The sequence below is a fragment of the Mus caroli genome, unplaced genomic scaffold, assembly GCF_978045245.1.
Source record: "Mus caroli unplaced genomic scaffold, Mus_caroli_1 scaffold_4, whole genome shotgun sequence".
NCBI lineage: Eukaryota > Metazoa > Chordata > Mammalia > Rodentia > Muridae > Mus > Mus caroli.
In genome coordinates, this window is record NW_028227259.1 from 141,953,154 (window position 1) to 141,968,617 (window position 15,464).

Consider the following 15,464-nt stretch of genomic DNA (forward strand, 5'->3'; position numbering starts at 1 on the left):
GGCTAGCCTCTTATTCACTATGTCCCAAGACTAACCCTTCAGGTAGTTTGCTGATGCTAGAGATGGGATCCAGGGCTTTATATATGAGGCAAGCACTCTATTAAACTATATTCCCAGCCCAACCAAGGGTTCTTTCTTCCTTTTTTCCCCCCTCCTGTCTGTCTGTCTGTTGCTGTTGAAACAGGAACTCATGTAGCTGAGGCTGGCCTTGAACTCTTCAGCCTCCTGCTTCTATGCCACCTCCCCTGATCTGGGATTATAGGCATGTACATGCACTGCCACAGCCAGCTAGGATTTTAAAAATATACCTAAGAACAGTTCTGTTTGAGGAAAATTAATTAGAACCTATCTCCTTCCAAACCCATGAGTGACACCAGATGCTGCCTTTAGATCCTGCTTTGGCTGAAAGATTCTTGCCCAGAATGCTAGTTATGGGTGCCAAGAAAGAAAGATGGCAGTTGGGAGTTTGCTTTTTTTCTTGCCAGTTGCAGAACAGACCCTTTATGTGTGTGCAGATTCTCCTTCATAGCGATGGAGGGATAATATGGGGCAGGTGGGAGAGGGCTGGAGCTGGGAAAGAGCTGGTCTGTAGCCAGCTGGGATTGGTTCTTAGGTATACCTACGGGGTAGTTGTGTGGACATGGGTGTGTGTCCAGCCACTTGGGGAAGCAGAGGTGACAACTTCATCTTCCCATCTCCCTAAGTGTTTATATGAGGGACGGATACAGACAAAGAAGAGAAGGTAGCAATGCCTGTTCTGGGCTGAGCAGGTAAAAGTTCTTGCTACTCAAGCATGAGGATCTGAGTTCAAATCTTCAGCAGCCACATGAGAAGCCAGGCATAACCATGTGTGCCTATAACCTCAGTGTTGTGGAGAATAGACATAGAATTATTGGGGCTTGCTGGATGCCTACCAAGCTATGCATTCAATGAGACACCCTGAGTAGGACACCCAGTGTGGTCCTGTGGCTAACACACACACACACAAGTGTGTGCAACTGCTCATTCATGTGCACACATGCCACCCACATGTCTATCCTACCACCAACAGCCTTCTTGGATAGTTTGCTTTCTCCAATTTTCCCTTTTAAGAGAGGGAAACACCGTATCAGAGATTTGATTTCAAATATTCGAGCAGGAGCAGGATAGACAGGATGGCTCAGTGGGTAAAGGGCCTTACCACCAAACCGGATGGTTGGCACCATTCCATCCTTGGACCCACATAGTGGAAGAGAAAACTGACTCCTTCAAGTTGACCTCCAGATCTGCACATACATACACACACAGTTTAAAAAAAAAAATTCAAATATTGCAGCAAAATCCGAGAAAAGATATTGGAGGGATAAAACACGTTTGGGTACAGCTGATACTTGCTACAAGTCCATGATGGCGTGTGTGGGTGTGTGGGCGTTCATTCTCCTAGTTCCTCTACTTTAGGGCATGTTTGAAAATTTTCATAGCCGCTCGCTTTTGAAAACAGAGGGGGAAAGGAGTTTCTCGTGAATTTACGGTGAAAACCAGAGACGCTGTGACAAATCACAGCCAGTGGGTCACGTTGACTAGGTATTTATGGACAGTCAGGTACCCAGAACATGTCTGGCACGTTCCTTGAGGCTCTTTTGGAGAACCTGCAGCCCAATGGCAGGCAGCAAAAGCCTACAAGTAAGGGAATCCCTGGCCTCCCGCAGGCTCCTCCTCTTTTTCTCCGCCCTCATGCCCCTCCCTCCGAGGAAGAGTTGCCTGGAACCTGGCAGGTGTAGGGTTAAAGCAGCCAGTTTGGGGCCGCAGCGGCAGAAGCAGCAGCAGCAACAGCAGCTACAGCAGCAACTGTAGGCTGCGGCTGCGGCTGCGGCTGCGGCTGCGGCTGTGGCAGGCCTGGCTCCGGGCCAGCTGGCAGGGAGCCTTAGGAGGGAGGAGGGAGGAGGGAGGAGGGAGGAGGAAGAGGGGAAGGAGGAGGAGAGGAGCAGTGAGCAGGCCCGAGAAGGCAGGACTTCCTGGTGTGGGGGTTGTCAACAGCCCAGAAAGAGAGCCAGAGACCCAGACCGAGACGGAGCGGAGCAGAGGAGCTGAGAGATACATCCAGTGGGGCCACGTGGGAGGAGCCTTGAGAGAGAGCCACTCAAGGGACTGGAGCCAGCGGGGGGCTGAGCCGCCCCCTCCCACAGCAACAGGGAAGACCCGTGGAGTGTTAACCGAGGCTGCGCCTGGGCTCCCCCGTGCAAGCGCTGGTTTCTTCTCGTCTCAACTGCAAACTTTCCACCGAGATGCCTCGCAGAGTGAGATGCGGACGCCAGAGAACACTGGGTAGCCCTTGATTGCTGCCTGCCGTGGCCTGCTCTAGGCCGCCTTAGGATTTAAAAAAAAAAAAAAGAGAGAGAGAGAGAGAGAGAGAAAGAAAGAGAGATCTTAGTTCCCCAGGTCTTCTCTCCAGCTCAGCTCGGTGGCCGAGGCCCGAGAGGTAGGTAGTTCTCCCGGGCTGGGCGGGGCGCTTGGCTTGGCGGGCAGTGCCTAACCAGCGATGGGGGAACTGGAATGGGGGTGGGGTGGGCTTGAGGCCCAGCAGAGGCCTCAGGGTGGCCCTTTCAGGGGAGGAGCCGATTCACCCCTTTGCCCCTGGCCGTGGAGATACGTGTTGGGGACGAGTTTGGATCTCAAGCATGAAATGTCCAACTTTGGGTCCCAGCTGCTTCTTCCTGTTGTGGGTGTTCTGAATTCTGTCCCCTCTGCTCCGGTCTGTCATTTCTACTTGTCTCTGGGTCTCTAGTGGCTTTCTTCTTCCTCCCTCCAGTCGGCTCCCCCGAGAGGAAGCCCCGGAGGTGGTTTGGCCCCTGCTTTTTCTTTTGCTCACGTACACACACTCTCGCTCACTTTCTGTCTTTTTCTTTTTCCAGTTTGCAAGCTCAGCTCTGGGGTTTCAGCGGCGACAGCAGCAGGAAAAACCTGCCCCTGCCCCCTCCCCCTCCTGCCACCTCCCCTCTGTACTCCAGTCACTAACCAGGCACCCCCAAGTTCCCACAAGGCCCTCCTGCCATGTCGGACCCAGACGTCCCCAGGGGCCCCGATGTCCCTGCCATGTGGCCCCCTTGTTCCAGAGGTGCCTGAGCCCCTCTCCAGGTGCCCAGCCCCTCCCCCATCCGAGCCCAGTCCGGAGCCCCAGGGACCATGAGTGGTGGTAAGAAGAAAAGTAGCTTTCAGATCACCAGCGTCACCACGGACTATGAGGGCCCAGGAAGCCCAGGGGCTTCGGATTCCCCTGTCCCACCGGCTCTCGCTGGGCCCCCGCCCCGCCTCCCCAATGGGGACCCCAACCCTGATCCAGGGGGCAGGGGCACCCCCCGGAATGGCTCTCCTCCACCTGGAGCCCCTGCCTCCCGTTTCCGGGTGGTGAAGCTGCCCCAAGGTTTGGGAGAGCCTTATCGTCGAGGTCGGTGGACGTGTGTGGATGTTTACGAGAGAGATCTGGAGCCCCCAAGCTTCGGTCGGCTTCTGGAGGGCATTCGAGGGGCCTCTGGAGGCACTGGAGGCAGATCATTGGATTCTAGGTTGGAGCTGGCTAGTTTGGGCATAAGCACCCCTATCCCGCAGCCAGGCCTGTCTCAGGGCCCCACCTCTTGGCTCCGCCCGCCCCCTACTTCTCCTGGACCACAGGCCCGCTCCTTCACAGGGGGGCTGGGCCAGCTGGCAGGACCTGGCAAGGCTAAGGTGGAGACACCCCCGCTGTCAGCATCTCCACCCCAGCAGCGCCCCCCAGGGCCTGGGGCTGGAGATAGTGCTCAGACCCTGCCCTCTCTGAGGGTAGAAGTGGAGTCTGGGGGTTCAGCAGCCGGAACCCCTCCACTGTCACGGAGAAGAGATGGAGCAGTTCGGCTGAGGATGGAGTTGGTTGCTCCAGCGGAGACAGGGAAGGTAAGAGACGGGCTCATGGGGGTGGGGCGGGACCTACTGTACTCAGGTGACTGACCTATATCCTGGGCCTCCTCCCCTCAGTTTCCGTCCTGTCCGCCCACCCCCTTATCACCTCTCTGTTGGATAGGCATAAAGTCCCCTCTCCCTTTTTGCAATTTGTACTCTGAAATCCTTTTTCTCTCCCAGCCTTTCTTTATTCTGAATACACATGCATCCACCTTCCTTCCTTCCTACCTTCCTTCCTTCCTTCCTTCCTTCCTTCCTTCCTTCCTTCCTTCCTTCCTTCCTTCCGTTTTTCCTTTCCATCTCTTTTCTTTCTTTTCTCTCCTTTTTCTGTGGCCTTCACATTGTTGCCCTTGGCCTATGTGGCCTGCCCACTTCAGCCTTTACCTTCCCTGATTCCAGGTGGTGAGGGTGGAGGTTCCAGCTGGGTGGCTGGCTAGGCCCTTGAGGGGAGGAGCTGGCAGGGTTTTGGGGCAGCCATAAAAGGTAGGCATTCCTCTGGGTCTTTATTCTAACCATCAGCTGCCAGCCCAGCCCCATTTTCTGCCTTACTGCAAGCCAGTTTCTCTAAGGAATTGGGGTAGGGGGCGGGGCATATCACCCTTAGTAGCTTTTAGTACCCTAGACCCAGGCTTCTCCTGGAGTGTGGGATGGGGTGAGCTCATGGACTAGCTAGTGGGAGGTAGGAAGCAGTTGGGAAGGAGTTAAATCCTCTGTGCTTTCTGTTTCCTGTCTCCAAAAGAGGAAGCTATCCACAAGTCTGGGCTGGGGGCAGGATGCCTATGCCCCTGGTGTGTGTGTGTGTGTGTGTGTGTGTGTGTGTGTGTGTGTGTGTGTGTGTTGGAGGTTGGGTACTTAACTTAGGGTTGGGAGAGGTGGATGTTTCTGCTGTGGAGAAAATAACACCTTGGCTGCCAGGGGGAAGCAGGGAGGTGAGGGTTCTGTCCCTTCCTGGCCATGGGCTCCAACCACAGTGTAAAAATATCTTGAGCCTGAGCCCTGTTAGAACTGGTCAGGACCAGCTCTCCCACCCTCTCCTGGCCTTCAGCTCTCCATTTCATGGTCCAAATTTCCCATCTTTCTCAAGTTTTTTTTTTGTTTTTGTTTTTTATTAATTTAGTCTCCTGGATCAGCTGTCATTGCCTGTCTGGTCCTTGTCCCCAGACTCTCCCAGGGCAAGTTTGTCAATGGCGCTTTGCTCTACTTTCGTTACATTTATTTCTTTAATATGTGTGAATGTGTATGGGCATGTGCACATCTTGGTATGCGTGTGGAGGTCAGAGGACAAACTGGGGGTCAGTTCAGTCCTTCCACTGTGGGTTCCACCAGGTGGGATCAAACTCAGGCTGCCAAACTTGGCTGCAAGCCTCTCTACTCCTTTAGTCATCTCGACAGCCCTCTTTGCTCTCCTCAGGCACAGCTCAAGCCTATTTTAGGTTTGTAGACCCTGTCTCTTGCCCCACAGTGTCCCCAGCCCCGCCCCCCTTCCTTCCTCCCGGTCGGCCTCGATCATTTCCTGTGTGCTTATAACTGTCACTATTTCCATGCCTCAAGAGTTAGACTTTCTTCATTCAGTTTTATGGTCGGAGAAGAGCTGAGGGAGGTTGACAGGGGACAGGAGGTGGGTGACACCTGTGTCCCCGTTGGCTTTCCTGAGGTGGGGGGGCCTCTCAGGGGCCCGACCTCATAGAGGCTTCTTGTCCAGTTCCTGTCACATCTGCCCTTTTACAGCACCCTCCAGCCCCTGCCTGTTGGGCTCTGTAGGTCCACACCCAGGCTCCTCCCTCCCCCTCCCATTCTCACAGAGCTCCACCCCCACCCCCAAAGGCTGAGAATCTTTGAACTGCATCCCAGGTCCCGAGAAGTTGAGGGTGGTGGGTGTGGAGAGTCAGTTGCTGAAGATTCCCTCATTCTGCAGACAGCGCAGAACAAACTCACCTTCAGCAGGGGTGACACAATTCATGCTTTAATTCCAAATCGTATTAGATGCTGTGAAAAATGAAACTGTTCAGTGGACTAGTAAACAGTGGGGAAGTGTCTCTGTAAGGACATTTGAGCGGCTTTAAAAAGGCACACAGCTGGGGGAAGGTACCGGGGCATGAGGGTGGCAAGTTCAAGGCCAGCCTGACCTACATAGCAAGGTCAGGTCTGGGTTGACTTGGGCTGAGATATTGTCTCAGAAAAGAAGGTTGGAGCTGGGCGTGGTGGCGCACGCCTTTAATCCCAGCACTCCGGAGGCAGAGGCAGGTGGATTTCTGAGTTCGAGGCCAGCCTGGTCTACAAAGTGAGTGCCAGGACAGCCAGGGCTACACAGAGAAACCCTGTCTCGAAAAACCAAAAAAAAAAAAAAAAAAAAAGAAAAGAAGGTTGGGAGCCGGGTGTGGTGGTGCCTTTAATCCCAGCACTCGGAGGCAGAGGCAGGTGGATTTCTGAGTTCGAGGCCAGCCTGGTCTACAGAGTTCCATGACAGCCAGAGCTATACAGAGAAACCCTGTCTCGACAAACAAACAAAAACAAAAGAAGGTTGGGAGGGAGGGGTCTGAGAACGTAGCTCAGTTAATGTAGTGCTTGCCTAAGTTTGAGTTGTAGCAGATCATAAACTGAGCATAGTGGTGTATGCTTATAACCCCAGCCTTTGGGAAACGGAGACAGGAAGGAAGGCCAGGAAGTAGTTCAAGGTCACCCTCAGCTACATAGTCAATTGAGGCCAGCCTGCTTTACAGGAGACCTTATTTCAAAAAAGATACTAAGTACAATATCCTCTAACTAGGAGCCCTGGCTAGGCCCCTCACTGATACCCTCGGTCCCTCCAGAACACCCCTAGTACCTGCCTGTTGTTTCTAGCAAGTCTGGAAAAGGGGATGGCTTTAGATCTAGGAAGAGAAGGGATTGGTGGGAAGGGAGAAATTGTAAGGTGACACCCCCCCAAACACACACACACACACACCATGTCTACCAACTGAGCCATGTTCCCAGTCTTCACCCTATGTGATGGTTCCCATTCTTCTGCCTCCAGGTACCTCCTACCGACTCTCGCCCCAACTCCCCAGCCCTCTACTTCGATGCCAGCCTGGTCCATAAGTCTCCAGACCCATTTGGAGCCGCAGCAGCCCAGAGCCTCAGCCTGGCTCGTTCCATGTTGGCTATCAGTGGTCACCTGGACAGTGATGACGATAGGTAGGTGGGAGACACGAGGGTGGCACCCACTGTGACACCTGTACAACTCTGCCTTTTGTATACCTTTCTCCTGAGATGAACGTGGGAAGGGACTTCATAAGCAGAGACCTAGCAGGGGTATAATCACTGGGTGAAGCTCACTTGGGACCCACTCCCTGTGGAAAGAGCTGGGTGGGGACTCCTTGGCTCAGACAAGAGTTTTTGAGTTAGAAGGGAGTCATTGTCAGATTCCAGAGCTCTTGTGGATCTAGAGGTCATTTGCTTAGGAATCAAATCCATTGGCACGTGTACTGGAGACAAGAATAGAAAATGGGGAGGGGAGACGGGGAGACAGCTGGGGAGGTGGCTCAGTGACTCGAGTGCTTGCTTATGCGTAAAGCCTTGGGTGCAGTCTCCAGTGCTGCGTAACCCCTGGGAGCCAGCGTAGACTATATCATACCATGTCAAAGAGTAAAAACAGGATGAATAGGCAGTTGGTGCCCCCACCCCCCATCAGCATCTCCCTTTGCTCCTGGCACCAAGGGTGAAAGGGTGCCTTATGTTCCTCCAGGATTGTCACAATCCTTGGAATCTGCACAAACTACTTGAGGGTACAGGAATTTTTAGTACCATTACACATTGCCTGGAAGGTATATACCTATGATCTAAAGTTTAGAAGGTGGAAGTAGGCGGCTAGTTTTAAATTCAAGGCCAACCTGGGCTATCTAGGAAGATCCTGTCTTATAAAAGGTGGGAGGAGCTGGGTGTGGTAGCTCGAGACTGCAGTCCCAGCACTTGGGACGCTGATTTGCGAAGCAGAGGCAGGTGGATCTCTGAGTTTGAGGCCAGCTTGGTCTACAGTCCCAGGACAGCCAGGGCTGCACTCTGTTGGGGGGAAAAATCAAAATAAATAAAGAAACCAGCTTGGGAGAGCAGCTTAAACTCTGTAGGATGAGACCCTGTCTCAGAACAGAACAAACAATAACAAATAGTATCTTGTGGGGCCTGGGGATGTAGCTTAGTTAGTAGAGAGCTGCCCTAGCATGTTTGAGGCCTGTGGTCCCGGCACTTGCATAAGCCAGGTTGGTAGTACATGTTTTATAATTCAGCGCTGGGGTAGAGGTCGAAGCAGGAAGATCAAATGTTTAGGGCAGTGGTGGCGCACGCCTTTGATCCCAGCACTTGGGAGGCAGAGGCAGGTGGATTTCTGAGTGCTTTCCAGGACATCCAGGACTACACAGAAAAACTGGAAAAACCTAAAAAAAAAAAAAAAAAAAAAAAAAAAAAAAAAAAAAAAAGGAAGGAAAAGGGATGGAGGGAAAGGAAGGAGGGAAAGAATGGGTTTATGTTCTGTCCTCCGAGAGGATGGAACCCACATAGCCAGGAAGAGCCAAGGCCTCCCATAGCAATACCTGGCCACAAAGGGACAACACAGGACATTTCTTCTGGCCTTGCCAGCTGAAGGGTGAAAGTCTCATCTGGTGACATGGTAGACAGACTTTTGCTTTTGTATTTATAGGAATGTCGACCATGCCAGGTAGTGAGGTGCTGGGCAGAAGAGCTAGCAAGGCTCTGCATTTATTGGAGGGAGAAGTAGCACTTCCTGTCGGAGGCCCTTCAGAGGAGGGTCTTCCTGTTGGGAAGGAAAAGAGTGGGCCTAAATGAGTGGGTGTCTCCAGGAGACCTACTGTAGATGCAGATCTTTCCGTCTCACCTTCCCCCTTCGAGGTACCAAACCCTGGAATTAGACGCTGGCCCACAAAAGAGGCCAGGGGCACAGTCAGAGGCAGAGACCCAGGAAGGGGTGGTGGGAGTCTGTGAACTGCAGGGCAGGGGCTAGAGCTGGCCAGGCAAGGCAAGGCTAGGCAGGGAAGTCTCTGAACTGCCTGCCTTCCAGCTGGCTCTCTGGAATGTGTGAGGTGTGGGGTCAGCCAAGGCCAGAGAGTCGCCTGTCCCATCTGATGCTATTCTCAGCGTGTCCCACCCCACCCACCCCCCCAATTTGGGAAGTTCCCTGGCAAAAAGGCTTCGTGTCCCTCCTCTGCCCCTTTCTCAGCCGGGCTTTCCAGCCCTCCATCACAAAGAGTTCTAACCTGTTGAAACCTCCATAACACCATTCTTTTGACCTGGTCCCCTCCCCCCTTCTCTGTCCCACCCGCTCTGCACACCCTAGTCTGACCGGTTGCTCCCAGCCTTCAAGGCTCTGGGGCTCTGGCCCAACCCAGCCCCTCAGTGCCTCGCCCGGCTGGGCCAGCGGGTTTGGGCTGGGCCATTCCTCTACCCCCTAGGAATGGGGTGGGTAGACCCCACTTCACCTGTGCCCCCTGGAGCTAGGAGACACAAGGTTCCAAGTGCCGTGGTACGTCCCTTTTGAGAAGGAAAAATGGCTCGTGATAAGTACTGGGGTAATGAGTGAGCTGGGGGTGGGGGGGGGCTTGCCCGTCCTTGGATCTGGCATGGGACAATAGGGTGCCTGGTGAATTCAGACTATGTGTTCCTGCTTGGAAGATCTGTGATCACATACAGGTTGGGAGATACTTGGTCAGGATGAAAGAGGGGGCACATGTCTAGCTAGGGGTTCCCAAAGCCTTGAGGGCGAAAAGCCACATTATCTTGTCTGTTTTCCTTTGGGTCCGTGCTTGTTTTCTGCTGCTGTCTACCACTGAGCACATACCAAAGCCCCACCCCTTACCCTCTTCTTCCTGATTTTGTTCTCAACTGTGAGACAGGGTCTCACTGTGAGTTGCCCAGGCTCCTCTTGAACTTCCAGTCACTTGCCCCAACATCCTGAGAGGCTGAGATGACAGGCGTGCCCCCTTCCCCCCCCTCCCCAGGCCCTCTCTAGGGCTACTCCTTGGCATGCGTGCTTTCATGTGTTCATTTGCATGCATGCGTGTGTGCATGCGCACTTGGGCCCTTGAACACGTGTGCATGTGTGTGTGTGTGTAGGGGTCCACATAGGACAAATTTGGTTATTGTCCCTCAGGAGTTATCTACCTTGTACATATGTATGTGGTGGTGTCTCATTGGCCTGGGAATTGTTGACTCAGCCATTCTTGTTGACAAGCTAGACCTATGGGTTTCCCTGTCCCTGCCACCCCAGGCTTGGGATTATAAACATGCGCCACTGCCCCTTGGCTTTTTTTGACTTGGATTTTGTGGGTCAAATTCAGGTCTTCACGCTTGCAGCACAAATATTTTTACCTGCTGAGCTAGCTCCTCAGTTCCTGCTAACTTAACTTTTTTTTTTCATTTATTTTTTGAATGTGTGTGTATATATGTTATTTATGTATATAGTATATATACATGTATGTGTATGTATGTGTGTATTTATGTGTGTGTGTATATGTGTGTGTTTGTGTGTGTGTGTATATATGTGTGTGTGTATGTATATATATGTGCATGGGTGCCACTTTGCAGAGGTAGCAGCAGTCAAAGGCCAGAGAGCAGGCTGTCTGTATGAGTTTCTCCTACCATGTAGATTCTGGTGACCCAACTCAGGTCATTATGCTCTGTGGAAAGCTGCCTTTCTTTACCCACTGAGCCATCTGGATGACCCCTCCACACACTTACTCATGAAATTGTAAAAGCAATCCCATGATTCCTCACTTCCCAAATGAGACTCAAAAAGAAAGGGAGGGGGGGGCGGTTAGAAATGTGTCCAAGGTTACTCAACCAGTCTGTGAACCTGGGTCTCAGTCTACAGCCACTCTCTTTCCTGTTGGAGTGTGTGCCTCCCAGGAGGATGAGAGGCAGCCGTCCGTGGTCCTTAGGATGTTCTTTTGCTAGGACAGAGGCAGGGACAGCTCAATAACTGGGGCAAGGAGCCAGCCCCTATCCTCCCGCCCTGGCCCAGCCTCTGCCCTTGGTACCCTCAAAAATACTACAGAATCAGATCTGAGAGTGTAGAGGGGATTGTTGGATGACACTTCCTTGGCCTCAGGCCTACATCTCCAGCTCTTCACAGACATCTGTGTCTTCCGTTCTCATACTGAAGTTATCATACTCAGACGTTGGACAAAGCAAAGGCCCATCTCAAGAGATGTCCTCACTCCTGGACCCAAGAGTCTGTCCCTCAGGGCTGCTGTATGCAGTTATGTTGTGCACTGAACAAACCCTGGGGGTGCCATTTGCATTTGCAGTCTTAGCCTGGCCTGGGTTGGAAGTCATGATGGTTTTGTAGGTCGATGGTGAGACATGTCTTGGGGGCGGGGTTATTTCATCCTCATTCTTACAGCATTGCTTAGAGGTACCTGCCCTTCCTGCCCCCGGCCTTACCCAAGAGTTCCAGTGTAGCACATACCAGTCCCTCACTCAGGCCTAATCAAAGGGAAGGCTGGGCTTGCCACAGGCCCCCGTCCCTTCAAGTGTTAAGGCTCGAATGGCATAGGGGAAGTGCTTTCAAAAACTCCTGAGCTAGACAAACACAAGATAGCCATCAAGCAGCCAACAAATGTTGCCTGTTGTATTACTCCTTTATTTCTGGCAAGAGTAGAGGGTTTAACTTGGCATCTCTTGCCTGAGTGTCCGCCAAGCAGGGCTGACACCTCTATTCTGGTACATCTGTCCATCTTTGGTGTCTCTGTGTACTGCAAGGAGGTGGGTATTGGGTTTTATTCTGTAGCCTACTCCCCTCCCAGGTACTGTGGGTCGGAGTGCCTTAAAAACAAATTTGACACTGGCTAGTTGCACCTACCTCCTCTCTCCCTTCCTCCCTCGCTCTCTCCATCCCTTCCTCCCCCTTTCTCTTCAGTGTGTGTGTTGTTTGTGTGTGTATGTTTGTGTGTATATGCTGGTACACTTGTGTGTGTGTGTGGTGTGAGTGTGAATGTGTGTGTGTGTGTGCTGATACACTTGTGTGTGTCCAGGAACAATATGGCAGGCTTGTGGAGGTCAGGACAATTTGGAGAAGTTTGTTCTTTGCTCCCACAAGGTAGGTTCTTGGAATGGACTCAGGCTGTCCGGTTTAGTGGCAGGAATCTATCCACCGAGCCCTCTTCCCTCTAACCTGTCTGTCCCCCACCTCCATTCTTAAGCATCTCCCGTGTCCCCTGCCTTTGGAGACCCCCTGTGTCCTTAGTCACTGATACCCTGCTCTTTCTAGCCCATTCACCCCCTTGGTTGGTTCTACCTGTCAGCACCTCCTGCACCCAGAGCTTGGCCAGGAAATGGAAAATTCCCAGCTCGGTTTCTGATGGCCGGCCTCATGCAAGGGTCACCTTGGACTGAGTGTGGATCCCCCTGTAGGAAAGCAGGTTGAGGTTGACAGCCAGCGGGGAGGGATTACAAAAGAGGCAGCAATGTATGAATGGAGCCAAGTGGCACCCTGACTCAGGGAGGGGACAGGCTAGAGACCTTGGTGTCCCCGGGGAAAGCAGAAATGAGGCTTAGGTAACTGGAACAAAGCCTACCTCCTCTGCGCCAGCCGCCAAAAGGGAGACCTTGGAGGCTGAAGCAGGGTAAGCAGACCCTAGGAAGTCCTGGGTGACCAGAGGGGCTTGAGTACGAACCAGATTCTCTTAGCCTGGTGCCAGTCAGGAGCCTGAGTCCTGGGGCATTTGAGTCAGGCATGAGTTGCCCTCTGGTGGCCACTGCTCAAACTGCAGCCAGGCCTACCCTTTAACTGGCTGATTACCAGAGTACTGAGTTAAAGTCTCTCTTGTCTCTTTATCCAGTGTCCCATATTCAGCCTCTCCTTTTTTTTTCCCTTCCCTTTCTTAAGCCCTGACTCACTGAGAGACCTCCATACCCAGGTCTCAGGCCTCATACAGGCTGCCTTTGATTTACAGGGTTCCTAACATGGGGGAGGGAGGTGTTTCTGTTGTTATGGTAATTTTCCTAATTCTCTTCTTCGCTGAAGTGGGGTACCGCTGAAGTGGGGTGCCATCTGTCCCAGGTTTCAAGGGCTACCCAAGATATATATATATATAATGTATATGTATTTATTTCTACCCTGCCCCCTTGTCCATTCCCTTTCTCAAAATTGAGGGAGGCCATGGTTAATCCAGACAGGGCAGAAAGGAAGGAAGGCATAGGTCGGGGACAGGTGCGCTAGGGTCTCACCTTCAAGCCCCTCCCTATGCCAGCCATCTTGCCCCATAGCCCCTCCCCCACGCCCTCTTACCAGCTGACTTCACCTCCCCGTCCCCTCCAATCTGGGAGTGGTGCCAGGGTGAGAAGGGGACACTGGCACAGACTATGTGTGTCTGGGAATTCCCGCCCACTGTGGAGCCAAGGGAGGGGGTCCCCGTGTCCCTGAGGAGCCAATAGCAGCTGTGCCTTGCCCTGAGGGGGAGGGCAGGGGGTATATCTCTCGGGCCAGCAATCGGTAAGTCCGGTCTCCTCACTGCCTGCCTGGCATCCATCCGAAGAATTCTTCTCTGCCCAGGGGGGCTCTGAGCCCCCCAGGCACTCTGCCTGACACAGCCATACTGATGACCCTTACCTCAGGAATGTCCCAGCCAGGGGTCTCTGTGAAGTCCTTGGTATCATCTTATGAGACTCGAGTGGTGGGGATGGCGCCAGGGGCACCCCGCAAAAGGGGCTGCGTGTCTTCCCCATGCTCCCCACGGGGGTCATCCCCCATCCGAGGGGTATCGGGACCTCCTGCCCACCAGGGCCTGGGAGGGCCTGGGCATCGACCTTCATCCCACTGTGGGGTGGACAAAAGCCTTCTCCCTCTGATCCTCTACTGTCACAGGTACAGTACAGCTGGGATGGGGCAGAGCTGGGCTTTTTAGAGCAGGGAGTGTCCAGAAGACTGTAGCAGAGCTGACTTGGGGTTCCTCCTCAGCTTGTATTCCCCCCTCCCCCTCCCCCATGTCTCTCCAGTGGTTCCGGAAGCCTGGTTGGCATTGACAACAAGATTGAACAAGCCATGGTAAGAAAAAGATGTTTTGGTCCCAAGAGGCCCCTTAGCCGTCTCTCTAGCATCTCTCCTCTCCCATGACTCTGGAATACAAACCACTCCTCTACTTCCACCTTGGCTTCCCTCAACCTCTGCTCCATCCCTGTCTAAGTCCTGTCCCTCCTCTTTTGACCGACTGCTGCCCTGTTTCTCCTTTAGCCTCTTTAGCTTCGTCCCCTCCTTCGGGCAGAGGGGGAGGGGTATCTAACTGCTTCCTTGAGGCGCCTGGGTTAGGCGCTGCAGTTGGAAGTGGCCTGGGGGTTGGGGGGGGGGGGAGGACCTGATTGTTTGTCCCTGGGATCCAGGACTTGGTGAAGTCCCACCTCATGTTTGCCGTGCGAGAAGAGGTGGAGGTGCTGAAGGAGCAGATCCGAGACCTGGCAGAGCGGAACGCTGCATTGGAGCAGGAGAATGGATTGCTGCGCGCCCTGGCCAGCCCGGAGCAGCTGGCCCAGCTGCCATCCTCGGGGCTCCCCAGGCTCGGGCCCTCTGCACCCAATGGGCCCTCCATCTGAGCCTTCTTTCCCTCACAATGTGCCTTTGGGGGGCTGCCACTGGCTGTCGCGCCTTGTGCCGGCAGCCTGCCCCCTCTTCCTATGTAGCTTTAATGCCCATGCCCAACCCCAGTGCCCAGGGATGGGAGTTGAAGGCTCAATATTGGCCTGTCCCTTCCCACTCGGTCTCCCCAGAGTCCTCAGGCCTTGCCGGAAGAGAAGCAACCCGGGAGAGGGTATTTATCTGAAGCCCCTCGTCCGTGGAAGAACCCAGCCCTGCCTCCTACCCCGGGCATCAGTGTTCTGGGGAGCCCCTTAGCAGTAGGTGGCCTGGAAAGATTTGGAGTTCCCTGGCAGGCCTCACCCCTCAAGTGCCCCCTCTCCTCTGCCAAGGGAGGGGTATGGACAGTATCTTCAACTTCTCGGATTCAGGTTGTTATTAAAATAATAATTATAATTAAAAAAAAATCTGAAGAAACTTGAATATGGAGGTTGGTGTGCTGTTGCTGTGTCCAGCTATGTATGTAGTTACGCTGTCCCCAACACACGCCCTCACGCACACAAACACACACACACACACAAGATCCCAGGTCCACCCTGGAGAAGATGCCAGAAAATGGCTTGGGAATGGTCTTGGTCCCTGGAAAGGCCTAGCAGGCTGGCCTAAGGAAAGAGGTAGGGGGCGGTGTCTACCCACGTGCTGGTGGTTGGCCCTGTGAGGGGAGGACATAACAATGAAGTCTTTGGTGAGTGTCAGGATCCACCCCCAGCTTCCCAGTGTGTCCTCTCTTGTGGGCTGGATCCGGGTGGCTGCTTGGAGACAGGCAAGGAACCCTGAATGGGCCCCTTGTCTTAAGGCTGGGTGTGGGCCAGGCTCTTAGGGCACATGGTGCCCTTGCCAGGCCTGGCAGACTGCCTTGGCTTCTACCCCACCCCTAGCTGGATGAGGACTAGGCCCAGTGGGTGAGCAGGCTCCTCCCTGACAGCCTGGGCTTCTC

General features: G+C 53.5%; 1 protein-coding gene across 2 annotated transcripts; it reads left to right on the forward strand.

Annotated features, from left to right (window-relative positions):
- Positions 1 to 1,904: 1,904 nt before the first annotated feature.
- Positions 1,905 to 14,950, forward strand: Tsc22d4 (TSC22 domain family member 4). 2 transcript variants are annotated; one of them, XM_021163539.3, is made up of 5 exons: positions 1,905 to 2,458; positions 2,892 to 3,906; positions 6,926 to 7,086; positions 13,897 to 13,945; positions 14,278 to 14,950. In XM_021163539.3, exons 2-5 carry the CDS (start codon positions 3,163 to 3,165, stop codon positions 14,485 to 14,487), a joined length of 1,164 nt encoding a protein of 387 aa, XP_021019198.1. In that variant the 5' UTR covers positions 1,905 to 2,458; positions 2,892 to 3,162; the 3' UTR covers positions 14,488 to 14,950. The 2 variants fall into 2 exon arrangements, with proteins under 2 accessions (XP_021019198.1, XP_029333719.1); XM_029477859.2 differs by lacking the exon at positions 1,905 to 2,458 and adding an exon at positions 2,640 to 2,731.
- Positions 14,951 to 15,464: the final 514 nt, after the last annotated feature.

What these genes read in the sequence shown, in the direction of transcription:
- Tsc22d4 (XM_021163539.3), top strand. Translation starts at nt 3,163, where the DNA reads ATGAGTGGTGGTAAGAAGAAAAGTAGCTTTCAGATCACCAGCGTCACC. An exon ending in CTCCAGCGGAGACAGGGAAG is followed by an intron (nt 3,907 to 6,925) that starts GTAAGAGACGGG and finishes TTCTGCCTCCAG; the next exon opens with GTACCTCCTACCGACTCTCG. An exon ending in CTGGACAGTGATGACGATAG is followed by an intron (nt 7,087 to 13,896) that starts GTAGGTGGGAGA and finishes ATGTCTCTCCAG; the next exon opens with TGGTTCCGGAAGCCTGGTTG.